Below are 22,930 nucleotides of genomic sequence, written 5' to 3'. Positions count from 1 at the left end.
AGAAATGATTAACAGCCTTGGCTACCATTTTAGCCTTTATCGACTCATTCTGCTTCAGTACATGTCATAAAAGTAACACGCTCATACTGCTTCACCACTGCTTTGACTACAAGCACAACTCGCTTGTGGTTGTTTTGGGATTTCAAGTTTTAATTCAACGACTTTCGTAAGATCCATTGTTAGAAAAAAAAAAAATAAAAATAAAAAAAAAAAAAGACATTTGGCACAAAAAGCAGAAAATGTGACCACAATATTTCGGCTGGAACAAATCGAATAGCTCTAACAATTTGATTTAAAAAACGGTTGATGCAAACTACTATGCCTTGAAGCTTTGCAGTGATCATTTTTCGACAGGGATTAAATGTTACCAATAGTCCGCACCACTCCATGTAGAATAAGTTGGCACAAGGGTGGTGAGCCAAGAGGAAAAAGAGACAAAAAACATGTATTTGACACCTTAAAAAGAAGATAAAGTGCAATGTGTATACTATAAAGCAAAAACATACCACAACAGCACATCTACGATCGCCAACACAAAGGTGTCGATGTTTGCCAATTTAATAGAATGTACAAACATCAATTCCAATGAAGTTGGGCCATTGTGTAAGGCAAATGAAAACAGAATTCAATGATTCACAAATCCTTTTCAACCTATGTTTAATTGAATACACTACAGAGACAAGATATTTGTTTTTTGCAAATAGTCACTCAATTTGAAAATGATGCCTGCATCACGTTCTAAAAAAGCTGGGACAGCGGCATCTTAACCACTGTGTTACATCACCTTTCCTTTCAACAACACTCAATAAGCAGGTGGGAACTGAGGACACTAATTGGTGAAATTCTGTAGGTGGAATTCTTTTCCATGATTGCTTGATGTACAACTCCAGTTGCTCGAAAGTCCGGGGTCACCGTTGTCGTATTTTGCACTACATAATGCATCTGCACACATTTTCAATGGGAAACAGGTCTGGACTACTGGCAGGCCAATCTACAACCCCAATTCCAATGAAGTTGGGACGTTGTGTTAAACAAACAAAAACAGAATACTATGATTTGAAAATCATGTTCAACCTATATTTAATTGAATACACTACAAAGACAAGATATTTAATGTTCAAACTGATAAACTTTATTGTTCTTAGCAAATAATCATTAACTTAGAATTTTATGGCTGCAACACGTTCCAAAAAAGCTGGGACAGGTGGCAAAAAAGACTAAAAAAGTTGAGGAATGCTCATCAAACACCTGTTCAGAACATCCCACAGGTGAACTAGCTAATTGGGAACAGGTGGGTGCCATGATTGGGTGTAAAAGGAGTTTCCCTGAATTGATCAGTCATTCACAAGCAAAGATGGGGCGAGGCTCACCTCTTTGTGTACAAGTGCGTGAGAAAATAGTCCAACAGTTTAAGGACAATGTTCATCAACGTACAATTGCAATGAATTTAGCCATTTCATCATCTACGGTCCATAATATCATCAAAATGTTCAGAGAATCTGGAGAAGTCACTGCAGGTAAGCGGCAAGGCCGAAAACCAACATTAAATCCCCGTGACCTTCAATCCCTCAGGCGGCACTGTATCAAAAACCGACATCAATGTGTAAAGGATCTCACCACATGGGTACATACAGGTTTTGGAGAAACATATGCTGCCATCCAAGCAACGTCTTTTTCATGGACGCCCCGTGCTTATTTCAGCAAGACAATGCCAAACCACATTCTGCACGCATTGCAACAGCGTGGCTTCGTAGTAAAAGAGTGTGGGTACTAGACTGGCCTGCCTGCAGTCCAGACCTGTCTCCCATTGGAAATGTGTGGCGCATTATGAAGCGTAAAATACGACAACGGAGACCGCAGACTCTTGAACAGCTGAAGCTGTACATCAAGCAAGAATGGGAAAGAATTCCACCTACAAAGCATCAACAGTTAGTGTCCTCAGTTCCCAAACATTTATTGAATGTTGTTAAAAGAAAAGGTGATGTAACACAGTGGTATACATGACCCTGTCCAAGCTTTTTTGGAACGTGTTGCTGGCATAAAATTCTAAGTTCATGATTATTTGCTAAAAACAATAAAATGTATCAGTTTGAACATTAAATATCTTGTCTTTGTCTTGTATTCAATTAAATATAGGTTGAACATGATTTGCAAATCATTGTATTGTTTTTATTTAGGTTTAACACAACGTCCCAACTTCATTGGAATTGGGGTTGTAGTACTTTTTAGTCTTTTAATACGAAATCACACAATTGTAATACGTGCAGAATGTGGCTTGGCATTGTCTTGCTAAAACATGCAGGAACATCCCTGAAAAATACGTTGCTTGGATGGCAGCATATGTTGTTTCAAAACCTGTATGTACCTTTCATCATTAATGGTGCCTTCACAGATGTCCAAATTACCCACTACCACCATACCATCACAAATGCTGTCTTTTGAACTTTGTGTTGATAATAACCCAAATAGTGCTTTTCTTTTTTGGCCCGGAGGACACAACATCCATGATTTCACAAAACAATTTGAAATGTGGACTCGTCAGACCACAGCACACTTTTCCACTTTCCGTCTCAGATGAGCTAGGGCCCAAAAAAGCCAGCAGTGTTTCTGGGTGCTGTTGATATAGGCTTTTGCTTTGCATGGTAGAGTTTTAACTTGGATTTGTAAATGTTGTGACGAACCGTGTTCACTTGCAATGGTTTTCTGAAGGTGTTCCTGAGCCCACGTGGCAATATCCTTTACACAATGATGCCTGTTTTAATGCAGTGCTGCCTGAGGGATTGAAGGTCAAGGCATTCAACGTTGTTTTTTTTACACTTAAGTGCAGCGATTTATCTAGATTCTCTGAATCTTTTGATATTGTGGACCATAGATGATGAAATCCCTAAATTCCTTGCAATTGTATGTTGAAAAACTGTTGGACTATTTGCTCACACAGTTATTCACAAAGTGGTGAACCTTGCCCCATTCTTGCTTGTGAACAACTTAGTCTTTCTGGGATGCTTCTTTTATACCCAATTATGACACTCACTTGTTTCCAATTAACCTGTTTGGAATGTTCCAAACGTTTAAGCATTCCATAACTTTCCTCGTCTTTTGTTGCCCGTGTCCCAGCTTTTGGAATTATACAATATTCCCCAACCAACCGCCCAAAAAAATAACGTTCATCAGTTTGAACGTTAACTCATTCCCTGCCAATACAGTCATTCAGAATCTATCTATTCCCTGCCAATGCCGTCTAAAGACGTTAATGCCGTTTTTTTAACAGGAGATGGGTGGGTGGGGGAGGGTCTTGTGCCGTTCATGTGTGATCGTCAAGCCTCTGGATAACTGCAATGTGGAATGGCACCCTGTAGAGGGCAACAATGCCTTGAGGTGAACGTCCCTTCCTCAGATTGAAGAAGAGGAAGAAGGAGGGGGCGGGCCGGCGGGATGCAACAGAAAAGGAGAAGAGACAAGCATAATGGCGGAAAAGAGAGAAGACAAAATGAAAAATATCCCCAAAAAATATATAACAACAACAACCTTTCGGTACTAGAAATTTATTGCACCAAGGCAAGAAAAATATTCCTGCGACCGATAGGAATGACGCCTTAGATCATGCGAGGGAATGAAAAATTACGCTCCGAGCCGATCGCTTTGCAAAGTGATTGCGCAAAATGCCATCGCATACACATATTGAGGGGATGCTCACGGCCGCTTGCCAGCTGATCTTCTGCCGACCAGGATTTGAGCAAATGGGATCCGGAATCGTGATGAGTGAACTCCGTCTGGATAACCAGCCGAGCTTCATCCCGAGCTTCCTCCGACAAAAGCTACTCGTTTGCAGGTCGCGTTAGCTACATTTAGCGAGCAAACACGCTCCTTCAATCCTTGTCACATGAAAACAATTTAGTCCCACTAGTTCACTTTACAATGTAAGATCTGTTGCCAGTACTGATTTGAATTTTCCATTTTTGTCCATCTTGCAGGAATTCAACACCCGCGAACGTCTTTCAGGATTGCGATGAAGAGAAGTAATGTTTTTTTTTTTACCCTTTAAAACACTTCATCAATAAAAAGTATTCTCAATTAAACATATGTATTTTTTAAAATTTACAGGTTATGCAGCCAGCAGACGTTCGACTCCCATTCCAGTACGTAGTGCAGACAAAAAAGGTAATTTAAAGCTTTTTTTCCCCCTCCACGTCAGCAATTTCAACAATGTATTTTTATAGTAATAGTAATATTTCTAAACTGCACAGGTTGTGCTTCGAGCATAAGTAGTGACTGGTTTCAAGGAGAACGACAACCACACAAGATCCCATTCATTGCCAACAGAAGAATAAAATCTAGATGTGGATAAAATTTTTCTAGATTTTATGCGCAAAGTAATAAATACCTGGACGATTGAGTAAACGGTAGAGGAGGAGAATTTGGAGGGAAAAAAGGTGCAAGTGTGGGAGGACAATTTGTTCATGCATTTTTGTCTAATGTAAATTCTGTACATCATCCATCCATCCATCCATTTTCTGAGCCGCTTCTCCTCACTAGGGTCGCGGGCGTGCTGGAGCCTATCCCAGCTGTCATCGGGCAGGAGGCGGGGTACACCCTGAACTGGTTGCCAGCCAATCGCAGGGCACATAGAAACAAACAATCATTTGCACTCACAGTCATGCCTACGGGCAATTTAGAGTCTCCAATTAATGCATGTTTTTGGGATGTGGGAGGAAACCGGAGTGCCCGGAGAAAACCCACGCAGGCACGGGGAGAACATGCAAACTCCACACAGGCGGGGACGGGGATTGAACCCCGCACCTCAGAACTGTGAGGCTGACGCTCTAACCAGTCGTCCACCGTGCCGCTCTGTACATCATTATACTTGTAAATAAATTATTTTTCTGGCAAAATTAATTTCATAGTGTTGTTTTATTTTCAGATGTTTGACATTTTCACAAAAGAAAAAAAAAATGTTGGTGTCAGTCATTGTTCTGCTTGATGTGTCTGCTTTCACAAAAAGGCTGTTTTCTACGGGGTTTTTTTCTTCCAGAAACAGATTTGGCTGAAAGTAGTCTATATTTGACTGCTGATTACTAAAGAATGGTATAAACTAGAGACATTTTTTTTCCTGATGAAAGAAGAGAGTCTGATCTTTCATTTGGTGGTTTTGGCGTTTACATAATATTCTGTGGGGTTTGAAAAAAATAGTGAAATTGCTCGAAAATTCCTGGCAGTCTCGGGGTTCCCTGTTCAGGAAACGGCTGGCAGTGAATGAGTTAAATATATTGTCTTTGTGGTGTATTCAATTAAATATAGTTTGAAAGGATTTGCAAATCATTGTATTCTGTTTTAATTTAGATTTTACACAACAACCCAATTTCATTGGAATTGGGGTTTGTATTGCAAAGCCCCCCACAAGTGGTCAAAGATAGACACAGCCACCGGTTGTGTACTTTCAGTTGCTTTATTGAACAAACTAACAAAAGAAACACGGAATAAGCATATTCATACATGAGCACAACTGACACCGAGGGACTTAGGCCGCAGAGTGGCTAACCTGAGATAACAAGACCAAACTATAGTCTCATTCATTGACACCTACGTCACTCACCAGGCCAGGCTTTGCCTTTTAAAGCCACATCCATTCAAAGTTACAGATACTGAATGTGAGGATAGCGACCGCAAGAGGGCAAAAATAATACCTGCACCTCACATGCAAATTTTATGTTGGTATTGTTATTTAAGAATGCATAATTACTTTCATCCAATTACTTGATAGAATTATCAACTTTAATAATAACCAATAGCTGCAGTCATACACAGAACGCAACTGTACCCCTGTACTTTCACTGCAAAGTAACCACCATGAACTGATGATGCCCGGATGTTGTGAAGTTCGCTGCTGCCATCTAGTGACAGAATGCCTGAAGCTCACCCGTCAAACAAGCAAATGGCTTGTATCTTGAGTCAAAGTACACTGTATTCCACAACAAGTAAACAAATAAGATATGAGCATGTGTGGGCTATACCCATCAACCAAACAAATGGCTTGTATCTTGAGTCAAAGTACCACTGTATTCCACAACAAGTCAACAAATAAGATATGAGCATTTGTGGGCATTGTGTTTTGGGACTTTTATCACTGAGGTTTTTTTTTTTTTTTTGCATTTTTAGAACTGCATGGCAGACCGGAACAAATCTTCCCAACCCTGCTTTAACTAAATCATGCAATAGACATAAACAATATGGAAAAAAGATGACCAGTGGGTATCTGTCTGATGGCCAGGCTTCGCTAAGCTCTTACCTTCTAGCAGGAAGTCTTCTGGATCTAACTTTTTTCTCTTCCTGCTCACTGTCTGTACTGCCGGAAGCTTCCTCCTCGTCATCATTTGAGTCATCATCTTTCCAGATACTTCACAACAAAGAGATGCCACAAGTTCACCCACACGGCCCATCACCGCTGTTTTAATTCACCAATTGCAAATTTGTCATTTTGGGTGTGGTTATTACAATTCGAACAGCGCGAAAGAAGTTACTAATTCAAGTGTTTCGAATGGAGATAATGTCTCCAACTGGCTGACTGCAATCTGACTTGGCCCACAGACACCCAGTTCCAAATGAGAATAAATAATACGGAACACAACATCAAAATGTTGAGCAAATGTATTTATGACATCTTGACTTCAATGAAATGATATGAAGTGGACAGATATCAGAAGACAAATACTCACTCCTTTTTTACACGAGAGCTTTTTCTTTTTGGACTTTCACTTTCTGAGTCACTGCTACCCTGTGGAAAAAATAAAATAAAAATCAATACAGTTTTTAAGTATCCAGTTTTGACTGGAAATTATTATTATTATTTTTTTAACTACAACAGGTGGTCCACTGTTTACGAAGTTATCGACATATGACATTTTCAGGTTATGAACAGCATGCTATTAACTGGTTTCATAAGAATATGTCAAAATTCAGCACCATACTTAGGATTTTTTAAATCTGATTGTTTAATATTTATGGCCTGGTAGTGCTCTTCATTTTCAATTACAACTTTACCACTGTGTTTGCATACAAATTTGGATGACTTGCCACAATAGGAACTGAACTCTGTCGTAAACAGAGGACGCCTGTCGTGATTGTACGGTTTCTTCTGTTTACCCCAGCGCCGATGTTCAGACGAGATGGCTCTTGTCTACTGCGGTTGGACCTTCTGACTCCGTACACGTCTGGATGCTCCTCCCACATCTGTAATAAGATAATAACGACCAGTAATATCCTGAAAGTAGAGCACAAAGTTGAAGGTGCTTCTATACCTTCTTAACGTCAGCTAGGCGTTCCTTCTTCTTAACCGGCTTGTCTTTGAGATCGCCGCTAGCTTGCCTCTTGGACTCCGCAGACTCACTGCCACTCCCTGAGCGACTCTCAGACCCCGATGAGCTGTTGGACTCAGAGCGGCGGGGATGTCGCCTCTCGCTGCCATGCTCGCTCTCGGACTGACTCCCCGATTCTGACGCAGAGCGGTTGGATTCTTCTGAGGCTGAATTGCTATGGGGAAAAGAAAACAGCCCATTTCAAGTTATAGGTTTACAGTACACCACTGTCTTCTGTATTTGTTACGGGTCCATGTAATCATGGCAAAGTTATTGATCGCTTTAAGTTTATTTGTCAGGATGATTTTGTTTTTGCGGCTTCCGTAGTTCAAAATACATCAATGTTGGATGAAAGCTCCACTACTTTGAATCTACTATTTTGGTAGAAAGTGGTAGAAATGTGATTTTGGGATTTTTAACATTAAATACAGCACAGCCACACATACTTCCCTTTCATCACATCTCCTACTCCTTAGTCCAAGCAAAGCCAGGGCTTTCTGTTTTAACTACTCAATGTCCAAACCAGAGAAAAAAATGCACCAGGCTACTTCCTGTTAGGTAGCTTAGCAACCAGTGCCAAATATTAGTGATGGAACAATTATCAGCCGGGCCGATTATTGGCGAGGATATTTGGCATTTTGTCGCATACCAGAATCAACTTTTTTTTTTTTTTTTTTTTTTTTTTTTTTAAACATCCTACAGCCGAAAGAGAACAATTTAAAACTGGGTAGACTTCAGGGAACCATTACATTTTCAGTTAACTTTTTGAAAGATGCTGCCGACCCTGGGAGCTCCCTGCACTTTTTGTTTTGATTTGATCTTAAAACAAAGATAAGTGAAAGATTAACATTACAGTTATATTAAAATGTTGGGAAACTTACTGTAGAAAACTTTAGGGAGCTATTTATTTGTTTAAGTTTTCATTTAACATTATAAGCCATGCTGCTAAGCCTGGGAGCTCATTGCTCTTTTTGTTAGAATTTTAAAACAAACATTTCTATTGTCTAAAAATTCCCATGTTGCTCTGCTTCACAGTACAAGGGGACGGAGTTTCGTTCCTACGACCGCAGAAATACAGTGCGCTGCTCAGTCACTGATGATGCACCTTAAGCAGTATGGCGAAGCTCGTTTATGGAGCGTACCCGCCGCCAGAAATGACAACCGTTCCTGTTTCCGGAGCTGCAGTGCGGGCCGTTCCACAGCTTGCTGAGTGGGTCCTGGCTTAGCATGCTTTTTGTGTTTTGGAGGGGCTGAACAGTTCAATGGCATTTCAATGGGAAAATTTAAAATGAGGTTGGTCATGGAATGGATTTCACTCTTAAGTCAAAGTACCATTGTACATGGAAATAATTTGTTTCCCCATTTCTTTATGTGGAAGGTGATACAAGTTAATGCAGGTACAACTTGCTGGGAAAAAAAAACGTTTTCAAAGCTTGTTTGGTCCAAAGAGAAATAAGAGTATAAAAGGAGAATCGTGTGGTCATTCGCTTTGTCTATAAGCAAAGGGGGGAAATAGACTAAAATTGGAAATCTGATATTCTAATTTAAGGCTACATCACCTACCCCTATCTAGCACTCATATTTCTAGATAATTTTATGATGAATTATATTATCATTAATGGGATGAAAATTTCCAGGCAAGAAAGTAATATCAAACTGCACTATCCCCAGGAACAATTAGTTTGAAACATCTTGAAATACTCGTACCAAATAAATGTCAAATCGGAGTGCTGATGTAATCTACTTATGTGATGAGATTCCGCCATTAAATCAATGTTAATGGTTGTTGTGAAGAAACAAAGACCCCTGTCACGTCTGTCTGCGCTGTCGTTCCGCACTCGAACGCATGAGGTTGCCATTCACCCATAAATTTTGAGCTCTCAAACTGAAGCGCCATAAACTGAACACCTAATGTTCAGTTTTTTTTTACCATTCAAAAACGTATGAAGTCTTCATATGACATTTAAAAAAAGGGTAATAGCCATCAGTGAAGTAGTAAGATATAAATACTCGGCGACCTCTGCAAATGACCAAACACGGAAGGAGAAGGCTACGTCCCCTTTAAGTGACTCACAATGAGTGTCACGACTGATAAAATGTCGAGTTTCTATTGGTCAAAGCGTCGCTCGGTAATATTGCAGCCAATTGTGGGGGGGTCTGTTCTAGACTTCCGTTTCCTGGGCCACACACTTTTGCACACATGAAATGACAAACTCAGCAGGGAGAGCAAGGGGACCATTTGAAGATTTTCAACAATATTTAACTAAACGTGGGATACTCGTTTCGAAATGCTGGTGCATTTCATGTTTGTTTCCTTACTGTGCTCCACAATGTTGATATGTAAAGAGGCGCTTTGGCTGCAAACAAGAACGAGCTCAATTTGACGCTTTACTAAGCTAACCAAACTAAAATGGCTGCCACGAGTGCACAATACACTCAAGTGAAAGTAGACAAATATTAGGTGCTCAAATGTATTCAGTAGTTTATATAAAAATGTGTGTCTTCAGCATACAGACATTTCATCTGATGGTGAAGATTTGCATTTGGTTCTAAGAATTATATTTAAGCAACTACAGAACATAAACCAATCCCTCAATTTACCTTTCAGTAAGTAAAGCTTCTCTTGACAACATACAAATGATGTTATTAGTTTCTTTATTTTTCAAAGTTGGGGGTAAAGCAAAACACTACAATATTCCTACTGTCTACATAAGTTTAAATATGAATAAAAGTGTAACGTGACAGAAATAAGTAGCCACACAATAAAATAGCTTAAGTTGCAATTAAACGTTCTTGATTAAATGTGTAAAGTCACAAGACAGAAATACCCATACCCAAAGTAGCTTGCTTTAATTGAAATGATACAATATTGGTGATATGCCAGTAGTCATACTTGGCTACACGCTAATAAAAGCAAAAACATGTCAAGTATATGCTAAAAAAATAATAATAAATACAACCAACTGATGTTGCATAGTGAAAGCGTTACAAGTGAATCATTCCAGTCATCTAGAACAGTGTTTTTTTGTTTTGTTTAATAGGAGTCCGTTCATATTGAATACAAATTCAAAGGTGCATTCACACAAGTAAAAAGTTCATGTTATAGTCAACTTGTTCCATTTGACTAAACTATATGTATCGATCTCGTCATGTGGATTTGTAGAGCTAGAGAGGACAATAAGTGTTCACATTTGGATTCTGTATGAAAGTGCAGCAAGGTTTAACAAAAGTTGCATTAAAACGTCACCACTTCCGTATGTTTTAACCAAAAGTTACTTTGGGGGGGTCAAATAATGTTAAGAAAATGGTGCAATGCAGCAAGTAGTAGGTAGAAATACAAGGTCGTGTTGTTTTAAAGGTAAATAAACAATGTGGATTAATGGTTTGGAACAATACAATATATGATACAAGCAATACATCCGGCTCGGGGTTCGATCGTATCCATCTCCTGGGAAAGTACCTCCCAGCACAGGGGCCTTGCAAGCTCACTAGTAGTGTAACAAAATACTACGAAAATCAGGGTGTGGCCATTAAACAAAAGCAAGGTCATTGGTGACACTGGTGCACTTCGTCAGTGGCACAAATATGCAAATCACCCCCGCCACACACACTCACACGGTTGATCGACCACGTTTGACAAAGTAAACAAGTTATGCAGACGTTAACAGTCTATTTTAAAAACAAACCGAATTAGATCCATACCTGGATGCATTGCTTTGAGTAGATCCTTCATCCCCTTGCTTTTTATTTCTGTTCTTCATGGTTGATTAATGTTTACAAAAAAGTGTATATATCCTTTGGGAGAGATGATCTGGTGTCCTGGTATTCGTGTCAAAAAGTTCCAGGAGGCATAAAGTAGCACACAAGTCAAGATTGTCTTCGCCCCTCGGCAGGCAGTTTAAATCCCAAGCGGTGCGACGCGAGAGGAGAAAGTGTTATTAAATACAAATTATTTACCATTTTTTATATATATATACATATATACACAAAATATACTTCCGAAAGACGTGCTATTCCATTAGCCTACATATGCCAGCTATCGGTTTTGTGCAAGGGCCGAGTCGCATCAATTAATTCTAACTGCGTCATCAGAAGAATGACTTAAAAAAAAAAAAAAAAAAAAAAGTTAAACAAGACAATGTGGGATTAATAAAGCAAACGATGTAAACATAGCAATCCCATAGCAAGACAGTAGCCGATAGATTTAACTATTTCCTTCCGATTCGCCGCGGATGCAAAATGAAAGAAAACGTCAAACCAACACAGGCAGACAGACAAAAAAGGCAGTTATTTGTAATTAAATACAAAAAGAATTACGTTTTAAAGACATTGTGGGTTTCCTTGCTCTGCTGTCAAGCAGCCTCAGCGAGACAAGAGGCGAGCGAGCAGCACTCTAAAAATGGAGGCTCGCTATGGCTGCCCGAGCCGTGCATGTAAAACAACGACAAGCTCTACCACAGCCCAGACGGCTCCTTCGACGCGGAAAAACGGCCCTAAAAGCCCGGCGAAACGGCCCAAAAGCGGTCAAAACGTCGAGCGTGTAAGCGGAAGCATCACTTGGACGGAGCAGGACGTCGCGTCAGTCGACACGCGGGCAAGAAAAACGGAATGACGACAGCCCATAGCAGCCTTCCTAAGGATCATCCGCCATCTAGAGCTCCTTCCTAGCTCTGAAAGCCTTTGATTGACGTTATTTTCATTTAGCCAACACTCAGGTGATGTGCAAGTCCCTCCCCTTCATCTTTAACTTTTCGTTTATAGAAACGTAGAATTGTATTCATCACACTTAACAAGCACAACCCCCGAAAGTGAAAGGGTTCGTTTGCACTAATAAATGGACAAAGAATAACGAGTGTAAAATGTTTTTCCCCAGAAATTGCATCACTTCCTCTTCGAACAGGAAGAAGAACAGTCAGAAGCCATTTTAGGAAGCTTGAGGAAACCATTTCATATCTCACTAAATGCCATTTAACCATTTCCGAGCCATTGTTTTGCAACAGTTTTATTGAATTGGCAACATTATATTTGAGTATCTACTAGGAATAATTACAAAACTAATACCCAATTAACACCAATTTATCATAAATACAGAACACTAATATTTGATGACGATGACAATAGAAGTGACCGTTTCTGGATGACATTCACCCGAGTACATTGCCCAATCTTCATGATTGTTATTTTTAAATAACTGTCGCAGCCATCTGAAATACAAATGTAAAGCTTTGGGATATGATCAAATTTAAAATTCTGTGGCAAATAAGCACCTTATCTAATGAAACACAGAAAAAATACAGAACATACTCTTTATTCACAACAGCATGAACACCAAAGTACAATTGCCAATTTTGTGCTTCTAAAAAAAAACAGGTAAAATATAAGTCCACCACACAGGTAGCAACTGTGTTCCGATGTCCACTGTGTCGTAAAACGTATTTAAAAATCCATATGAAATCTCGTCCAAAAAAAAAATAATTCAGCTTGTCAAAAATTGCCATCTTCACGTTAAACAACGCTATCTTCGTATAACACGGTCTCCATTGTCAGCGAAATCCAGTTGAATGGGGTCTTGATGGGACAAAACAAAGAAGGAAACATTTCATAAGCCCACAGTACATGTCAAACGATCAACTCACGGTCCGGTCCCGTAGTTAATAAAAATCGAAAGTCGAAGTAGACTTTTTGTCAAACGTTTGCTACCTGTTCAAAAAAATTCAACAAGTCACCACTAGGGGTTTGGAGCATATGGCTGAGCCAAAATCTTTTTTGTTATATTTATATTATTACTGTATATGCACCAGCAGTGACTAGTCATAACAGAAAAGACAACCAACAAAAAACCTAAAAAAAAAAAAATTAAAAAAAAAAAGTATTTTAAGGCTTTGTCAAGAAAGTGAACAGCTTAGTTATGGTGCACAACAGACTCAACATTTTTCTTTGGTTACAAGTTTTAGTAATTACATAAATTCTATCACTTCAACAAATAATAAATGTATTTATTGTCAAAGCTTCTTGGTAGAAAACCAAAACCTAAGGTTTAAGTGTTACTTCAAATGTTTGAGGGGGTTATTTAATGTAATTTGGAGTTTCAAATAAACCTAACATTTAATCATGATCAGTTGGCCCCCTAAATTGAAATAGCGGAAGTTGACCAGCAGGTTGTTTGGGTTTGTCGAAGTATTTTTCCACTTTAAGAGGTGGGCTCATATAATCGGATGTAAAGAAGTCATGGATGAATGGCTGACAGCATAACATTTTCCAAGTTTATAAAAAATAAAATAACTGGAGTTAATGCACATTTTGCTGTGATGAGATGCATTAGTATTGAAGCTAGTTACAAAAGTGGACAAAACTAGATATTTTAAAACCAGGAACTTGCAACTATTCCTTATGTTTATTACAATGACTAGTTTAGAAGACCTACAGTACTGTTCAGAATACAGAAAAATATTTGTAATCGAAAATGTCAAATTTATTTTCAGTCAGCGGGGTAGCTAACAAGTCCGCACATTTCCAACAAGTGGCACTTCGGTTTGCCATGGTATGATTAAGAGACTGGCCATTAGTAATCAAGGAGGCCAATATCTAATATTAAAGGCCAATATGCATTTGCTGTAAAAGAAAATAAATTTGGTGTCAAATGTCTGCATACAAACTAACACTTAACTTTGTTTAAATGCCTTTAAGCATTTGTTTATAGAACAGACTTTCAGATTTGTGACATTTATAAGACAACTGACACCTGTTTTAAATTTTTAATAGACTTTACACCGTTTATTGGCCTGATCGGTATCGGCCGATAATTAGCATTTTATGCTGATCGGCCGATGGGCTTTGCATTAATTTGCAGATCCGATCAATGATGTCATTCATCGGCTCCGCAAAAGACATTTACTCCGCATCGCCATCGTGCGCAGTATATTTGAATCCAAAAGCTAGTTTATTTTTAGTCTTGTCGTGTGTCTTTTGATGCAGTACTGTAAATATCTGACGGCCAATTAAGTTATTGAAAAAATAAAATCAGCGGTGTGGAACAGACAACACGTAATGCTGGATCAGACTAAAAGACAAATTAGCTCTTTCACAATTGCACTATGTAAGACTACTGCAATAAAAACTTGTATTCCGATACCACCGCATCCCGTTGTTACGATCTTTCGGCTTTATTTTGTCAACTCAAATGCGACCGGATACACTCGTTACCGTGGGGACGACAACACGAGTGGATCAGCCGACTGTAGTAGAAGAACAAAATGGGGAGAAATGTGTATTGGTTGTCACCGGTGCTCAAGTTCGTTTAAGGCTTGCTTGAGGTTCCCGTACTTTTAATACGATGCGGCTCGCAAGCAGGCACCAAAACGTTATGTAGCCTAGCACGCTAGTGCTAGCACGAACGGTTGTGCGTAAACATGCCACCGTTCTGTCGAATCATGCTCTGAGGTTTTGGTGTGGGTGAAGTAATTTAGTTGCAGTAAGTTAGCACCCATTATTTCTGTCATGTTGTAATGTTGGTTTGACCTGACTGATTAGAATACACGATCTGACTAGAGCAGTGATTTCCAACCTTTATGGAGCCAAGGTTTTTTTTACAGTTGGAAAATCTTACGGCACACCAACAAACAAAAAGTCACAAAAGGTGGATACATTCATTACTGTATTTACTTCCTGCCATCTAATAGAAGACCATTCATTTGTTCTGTCTGACACTATGCCTCACTGGCATAAATGGAGGAACAAAGATACATTATTTATAGTAAATGACATTTTTGAGCAATTAAGTACAGTAAATTAACAGGCCATTTAAATAGACACATTCCTCCACCTTGTGATTGGATCGTTTTTTTAAATTCACTGATCGGTCCCAAAAATCCTCATCGTGTAAAGACTAATTTTTAAGAAAAAGTGCAAGGAGCTCAAAGGCTCAGCATCATACCTTAAATTAGAAGTTAAATAGACTTATATAAATTGCTCCCTACAGTTTTCTACAGTAAATAAAAGTTCTCCAAAATTCCAATAAAACTGAAATGTTAAAATATTTCACTTATCAAAGTTAAAACAAAAAAAGTGCAGGGAGTTCCCAGGGTCAACAGCATTTCTTTTTCTTTTAAAGTTAACTGAAAATCTAAATAGTGGGATTGAGATGATGTGAGATACATGTGACATAATTTACCAGCGGTACAGTTAAATTTAACTAAACAAAGATTAATACTCAAACCTAACACGACAGGTACAGTGATGTGGTCCAATGGCACTAATAAAAAGGGAACACTGCATCAAATCCCCCAAATTTGTATTCTTTTTCTTTGTGCTTTTTATTTTCTTCCCATTCATTTTAATACGGAAGGCAGTGGACCAATCAACAGACATCAGTGTATCTGGCTCAAACCCCCTTTGTCTGGCTCCACCCCTCAAATTTCAATACCAACAATATATACTGTAAAGTGTTTAGGTTTGGGGCATTTTAGGACCCTTTACAATGGAGAAACAATAAAAGCTGCCCTGTACCAAAAATTATTTGAACCGTACCATTTCATGGAAATGAGGGTCATCGTAGCATTTTTGTTCAGCCAACTAGCTAGGTCTGTTGTTAGTCTTTAGAAGTCAAAGTAAATGTCATCCACAAATATTGTAGGTTAATGTGAAACGCCTAACAAAAAAAGTAGTCATCTCATTCGGTTTAAAATAGCCACTTTTTCAAATCAAAGAAAAATATGAAAAACTTACAGAGCTGTCTTCTATTGGTCCTAATTTGAAAATCTTCCTAACAGTCCATGTCTCCACTGTGGAAGAGATGCGGACAACAATGAGTGATTCCCGAAATTATAATGATCCGATATCAATTTTTTACTTCATGTGCCTCGCATAATGGAAGCCTTTACTTCATTGCAGTTACTGTTTCAATGAACGTGTAGACTTAAGAACGACACAAGGTAACCTTTTATGAACTGAATTGGACCAGTTATGAAATACAATCCACTATTATACAGTAAGGGATCTGAATCTAATGCCTTTGGAAACAGACGTTTATTGTTTTTTAAATGTTTATTTGTAGCCAATTATGGAGGAATTACTTGTAGAAAGCTTTCAGATTTTCCAAAATAGGGCTGCATAGCTTTTCAGAACTAATCCCAAATTGTGACTATCACTCTGTCAATTCAGTAATCAGAATAGCTTCTAGATCAAGTGTTCATAACCAAGGTTGTGAGATAACATTTTACGGAATGGGAAACCTTTTTCCAAATGCAGTACAAAAAAACAATTTATTCCCTAAAATTTTGTATAAAACTGCATTCTTACCTTCGAAGTAAGACATTTGTTGGGGTGTGTGTGTGGGGGGGGCTTAAAAGTTTTCTTTGGGTGCGAGGTAAAGTTTGGGAACGGTCGACTTAGCGTCCAAGAATAACTGCACGCGTATACGCACAAGACATACTTTTCTGTATCATTACTGGGATTAACAGGGGTGCTTTTGTGCTTCCAAAGCAACTCATTTTCAAAGTGATTCGGTCAAGTGTCGTTAAAAGTTTCCAGAATCCTTCAAAATTCCTTGAGTTGAGTTGAGTATTGAATCTATCGCAACTGGACTGTTCTGACTGCCCAAGACAATCAATGAGAATGAAAAGAACTGGATGAATGAGAATATCATCAGGCACAACCAGGTAATTTAATTGGCTATTAGGTCACTTGTGATTCACATACAGTAATGACTGTCTGCTTTTGGTTCATCCGCACGTTTCAGCGTGTCATGTTGGTATGCTAGTTAGGGGTCCACTACAGTATCCTGCCCAATCAGAAGTGAAAACCATACCATTGGCGTGATGACATCTTAAATCCATTGGTAAATCCTTTTCTTGTATGTCAGTGTGGAATAGTGAGATTTGTTGTAATCTTTTAATAACCCATCCACCATTAATGAAAATTTCAAAAAGGCCTACAATGGTGTTCAACTGATAAGTACAATTTTGGTTAAAGTTAATGCTGAACTTCATCCTGTATCAAAATTATTTGGTGGACGAAGACCCTTACCTGCAAACTTCCACTTGGATTAAAGTGATCTGACATCATGAATACCAAAAACTCTAAATTGTTTCTATTACTGGTATAAATGTAAGGTATGATTACGATGGAATAGCTGTCAAGTGGATTTGGCGAAATGGGAAGCACTGTCCGTATTTTGGAATATTTATTTTTTTTGCATGTTAATGTAGCTAGCCAAAAATCCATTATGAATGGATGAAGCAACGATTAATATAACAGTTTCCAAAAATGTTTAACACGACTAATGAAACTAATATTGTCTACTTATTTTATTACTTTAAACATGCAATAAATCATAGCACAGGAGACATTACGGTAAACATGTCCTTGCAACATCGTAGCTCCTAAAATGTACTTCAGCAAACAATTTTATAGATTAGCACACTTTTTAAATTTCGTCCTCGCTTATTCTAAGTGTTCAACATAGAGATCATAAACAAGTTTTCAGTCTTCGAAAAAAACTTACAATTCTACTCTGGAGAGAAAATCGTACGAATCCATCCGTAACGTCTTCGTAGCCTGACGTCAACCCTTTAAAATATAAAAAGTTCGGGTTACGAGATGGAACAAGCCAACAGCACACCCTAGTGGCCAAATGTAACTTGCAGTAAATATGGACGCTAAACATGGAAAAAGACTTACCATTTTCTTTGGGTCAGACAATCCGGTTCTTCTGTCGCATTCTGTTATACGCCAAAGGGAATCCCTTCAAAATACAAAATGTATGCAATTTTGAATGCATTTTAATTTAAAAATGTAGTTTGTTTTAGGATGTTTTCAATCTCAAAATTTTGCATAATGTTAAAATTTGTTAAAAGTATCATGGTAACGCGCTTATTTTGTGGGGAAATATGCTTAATATCTCTAGGGGGCTTATTATATTTTCTCTCTACAGTAGTATCCTATAGGGAATACATGAGCGAGGACCTCTTTTTTCTTCCAATGTAAACTAATTCTTTATATTCGACAATATATAGTTTGAGATTCACAAAAGGTTAAGTATTTCATCAAGCTGTATTTGTGTACCCTAACCAACAGTCGTATCTTTGGGATTGTGGTTTGAAGAATATTTTTATATATATTTTTTCTCGATTTTAATAACATATTTAGAGTCAACTAAACATACGTGTGTGCTCTTGTTCTCTAAAATCATTCATTTAATGGTCCTTGCAGGTTTAATCTGACCATGGAGATGCCAAATGTATGGTAAAATTTAAATTAAATCTCCATTCAATCCCTTAAAGGGTTAAAAGCCAACACCCTATTTTGTCTTTCCAGATATACTATGTATTTTAACATAAAAGAGCTTCAATTGATCAACATACCAGCTGCAATACATTTTAAAAGTATTCAGTGAATCGTTTGTAAATATTTATTTAGTTTTTTTTTTTATAAAGATTTTTTAAAAAACATTTAAAACGTATTAAATAGTAAGACTGAACAATCTTTTGACAATGCGCCTTCATCAACCGTGTATTAGATCATGTGGTGGTAAAACATGGGTTTTTGATATTTTATACAATTAACAATTACACTAAAACGCCTAAAAATAAATCTAAAAAAGGAAAATCAGCAAAAACCACAAATCCATAATGGGCTTGTCGCAAAGTACCTGTACACGGTTTAAAAACGAAACATTTGCAAAACATTGTGCTTTTATTCGACCGAAAGAGAACCAAGGGCATTTGTCCTTTCAAGGACAAAGGAAATTTTAAATGCGTAGGTCGAAAGACACCAAGAAACATCGAGAAAAAGACCGTTCTTCTAATATCATCGATCTAAAGTCAATGTAGGGTAACAAAATGAGTCATTTCCCACACAGAAACACTCAATATCGAGCGAATTTCGTCGTCTATGTCGTTGTCACCACACCATGGCCATTTTTTTTCTTTTACAACACTGCGTCTAACAGTTGTTCTTTTCCACCATATTGCCTCGTCCCCCCGGTCGACGCGCTTTCTCGCCAATTAACGTGTAATTGTTAGATTTTTTCTTACCAACATCCTCGGTGACTATCCGCCGTCGTCTGTCCCGGTCGGCGTGCTGTTTTCTGGCCATTTTCGTCGTTTTGGTGGGGGTTTGCGCGACATAGCTCGGGCGCTCTCTCCTCTCCGTGTTGCCCGTTTCCCTCCTCTGTTGCGTGTGTCTTTCCTCTCCGCCTCCCGACGAGCTCATATCCTTCGGCGGCTCAGCCCACTTTTTGCCTCGCGACGTAAGCGAAGCTCCACTTCCTCTCCTGCCTCGTTTGTGGGGCTAGCAATGGCCGCCCGCTGCTAACATCGTCGTCCGTTCGTGTCCTGACGCTATGTAACCGTTGACATACCTTATCGAGACATGCATTTCATAAAAATAAAATATATTGAAAGCAAAACACACGTGGTGGCTAACCACCAGAAAAAGCTTTAAGTACTGAACAACAGTTAGCCTCGATGATTTAACATGGCGCCCACGTTTGAAATGACTACCAAGACATTTAAATGAAAATTACATTTTCTTTTACCCCCCAGGTTTGAATATTTTAAAAAATCCCATTTCCTTAGACTTTAGCACCAAGCAATATGTTTAACAACATCTTTAATTTGCAAGAACTAAGTCTACTTTTAGGTTAGTAGAGGTACAATCAATTAATCGACAACTATTTTGATAATCAATTAATCGTTTAGAGCCATTGTTTAACTTAGTTGTACAAATGCTCTTTCAACCTCTCAGCTATAAATATTCTCAGAATTCTGTAGCCATCCATGAAAACAGACTGCTTTCATCAACTGCTTTTTTCAATTTCATATCAACCTGTTGTTGAATAAAGGGATGGATTTACTTTTCAATGCGATTCATCGATCAATTGAGAAAATAATCGGCAGATTAATTGGTTATTAAAATAAGCATTAATTGTAGCCATACCTTTGAGCTATTAGGTTCATTTTTGAAACTACATGTATTATATAAATCCTTATTACATACTTACTAAACATCAATCTGTTATCCAGTCAGTGATGGCAAAGTGGGGGGTCCTGGGCATCCACCCGGAAGGGGGCATCAAACGGGCATCATACGCCCCACAGTCCAGTTGCGATTGATTCAGTATCCTAAGAAACAACTTAAAATTATCATAAAAATGGTCTGAGATAGATATAGTTAGAAAAACATCACAGTGGTAGTAAAAACATTCAAAAGCACCCACAATACTTTAAATTGAATGCTTTCTATTTGTCTTTTTTTATTACTGTAGATACTAGATTGATGATTCATATGCGCGCTTCTTGATTCTTCTTAACACTTTTGGGTGGCTAACCACCAGAAAAGACAGTTTACCTTGACAATTTAACCTGGCGCCCACATTTGGGATTATTACAAAGACATATTTACAAAAATATCTCTCTTTTTTTGCATGTTTAAATATGAAAATACCAAATTCAGTCAACTTTAGTGCCGGGAGTACAAAGCCATTAAACAACCACATCATTTTTGCCAGAAAGAAGTCTACTAACCTTGCTACATTGATTAAATGTCAAACTTAGATTTTAACCACTGTTGTTTTATTTTTAAGTCTCCTTGAGTTTCTTAAAAGGCGCTTGAAATAAAATTTACAATTAATCTGTTATCAATATAGTATATTTTTTCTCATCACTCAGTTATTACTAGTAGATAGATTAATTTTGCTTTGTTTGACTTTCTCCACCATTAAAAAGTGGTGTAAAAATGGGCAGCGCTGGGCCTCTAGATAAATGGTTTAGAAACATTGCAGTGGTAGTAAAAACATGAAGAAAAAACCCAGCAGAAATTATTTAATATTTGTCTTTTTGTTTGTAGATAGATTGATTGAGTCACAATCAGAAAGAAGATCTTCTTGATTCTTCTTGGCACCAAAAGCTACTAAGATAAGATGGCTTGAACCGGAAGTGACCATTTGGGTAAATGGCAAATGCTGCTTTATGGAATAATAGTTGCTGGGCAGGAAAACAATGTCAAAATCTCAACATAATCCCTTCTGTTAGTCCTAACATTCATGAACCCAATCACCATTTTGAGCTATTTTTGAATGAAAAGTTCAACGGGGACATCCAAACCTGGCTAAGTTAGTTTGCTCAGTCAGTGCAGCCTTTGTTGGCTGGCCTGTGAAGCCTGTGGTATGCACGCCACCCCCACCCGTAGCCAATGAGATGTTCGACACCGCAGCGCATGCCCACTGCACGAGGAAGATTTCTTTAAAAAGATCTGCCGCCTAGCAACAGCACTGGCCTTGTAAGGGGTGTACAAATGTAATCATTGTAAGTCGAGTAAACATAGTGGCTGCCCGGTAGAACAGGTTTGGAGGGGGGAAGTAAGAGCTCACCTACCATATGTGTCAGGTATCATTGCATAAAGCAGCTTCTGTAAACTGACTGAACCCGTCAGTACAGTAAACGTACAGTGGTAATAAGAAGTCAACACACCCATGTTCAAATGCCAAGTTTTTGTAATGTGGAAAAAAAGGAGACCAAAAGGAAGCATTTCAAAACTTTTTTCAGCATTAATGTGACCTATAACCTGTACAACACACTCAATTAAAAAAAAAAAAAAATAAATAAAAAATATACAACTGAAATAGTGGTTGCACAAGTGTGCACACCCTCTTACAACTGGGGATGTGGCTGTGTTCAGAATTAACCAGTCACATTCAAACTCATGTTAAATGGGAGTCGGCACACACCTGCTACCATTTAAAGTGCCTCTGATTAACTCAACCTCGATGAATTAAATATGTTTTAGTAGGCTTTTCCTGATCCTATAAGCAAAGACACCATGTATTTTGCACATCAACAATTTCAGACACTGTTGTAGGAAGGCGTGCCTTGCAAAAATAGCACAAACAGGATTACATTAATTGGTTTCATGTTTCTAAAAACTCCCTACCGCTCAACACGTTGCAATGCAGGTTTATTGGTTTATTCTAACACCTTATCTGACATGCCAAATGTCAATTTGTTACACAGTCACTTTAAGCCCATCCTCTCCTGGGATTATGGGATGACTCGGGTGATTACGTATGAGTAGGTTTGTTTTTAAATTAAGTTTGTGCAATCTTCAAACCGAGTTGAACAGTGAAACATGATCATGAAGCCGTGCTCTCTGCACAAAGGTCAGACTGTCCTATTCGTAGCTCCTCCTTAGGAAAAGATGGCATCCTATTACAGCAAATAACTTCCAAAGGGAAACAAAATAAAAATTATATATGTATATATTTAAAGCAACACTGTCCCTCTGTAAAAAGATCCTTTTTGAAAATACTGTGATAGAATATTTAACTACCAAAACTATGCTTCAATGAAAGGGCACTACTCAAATTGCAGACAAAAAAAAAAAAATGCTGTCTGTAGTTGTTTTGTGCTGCCATCTGGTGGGTTCTCCTTTCGCTCAAACAGAACACATACTAAGGGAACGCTCAACAAGTGGACTCTGCTCATTGGATGAGCAAAATAGCACAACAACATGTGCAATATCTTGCATTTAGAGCATTACGCATAAGTAAACTGTAGTAGTAGTGACCGCATGTTGATCTAGCAATG

At 38.3% G+C, this 22,930-nt stretch overlaps 1 protein-coding gene and 1 long non-coding RNA gene across 5 annotated transcripts in view; both read right to left on the bottom strand.

Annotated features, from left to right (window-relative positions):
- Positions 1-12,170, bottom strand: part of chd2 (chromodomain helicase DNA binding protein 2) — a 40,176-nt gene extending 28,006 nt beyond the window's left edge. The window contains exons 1-5 of one of the 4 annotated variants that reach the window (XM_061677807.1): positions 11,052-12,169; positions 7,293-7,524; positions 7,069-7,224; positions 6,711-6,769; positions 6,284-6,391 (exon numbers count right to left, since the gene is read on the bottom strand). In XM_061677807.1, coding sequence (XP_061533791.1) covers positions 6,284-6,391; positions 6,711-6,769; positions 7,069-7,224; positions 7,293-7,524; positions 11,052-11,110 — 614 coding nt within the window. In that variant the 5' untranslated portion in view covers positions 11,111-12,169. Of the gene's footprint in view, positions 1-6,283; positions 6,392-6,710; positions 6,770-7,068; positions 7,225-7,292; positions 7,525-11,051 lie in introns of all 4 variants that reach the window. The other 3 variants (XM_061677808.1, XM_061677809.1, XM_061677810.1) reach the window with 3 other exon arrangements.
- Positions 12,171-12,641: 471 nt separating this feature from the next.
- Positions 12,642-20,364, bottom strand: LOC133403171 (uncharacterized). The gene is made up of 6 exons (XR_009768618.1): positions 20,350-20,364; positions 19,382-19,707; positions 18,027-18,090; positions 17,851-17,915; positions 16,074-16,129; positions 12,642-12,917 (listed from the first exon to the last, which is right to left on the bottom strand). It is a non-coding gene; the product is annotated as an uncharacterized LOC133403171 (long non-coding RNA).
- Between the last annotated feature and the right edge of the window lie 2,566 nt (positions 20,365-22,930).

Source organism: Phycodurus eques, chromosome 5 (genome assembly GCF_024500275.1).
Source record: "Phycodurus eques isolate BA_2022a chromosome 5, UOR_Pequ_1.1, whole genome shotgun sequence".
NCBI classification, from domain to species: Eukaryota; Metazoa; Chordata; class Actinopteri; order Syngnathiformes; family Syngnathidae; genus Phycodurus; species Phycodurus eques.
Note: the sequence above shows the minus strand (reverse complement) of the source record. Positions and strands in the feature narration are given on the sequence as shown.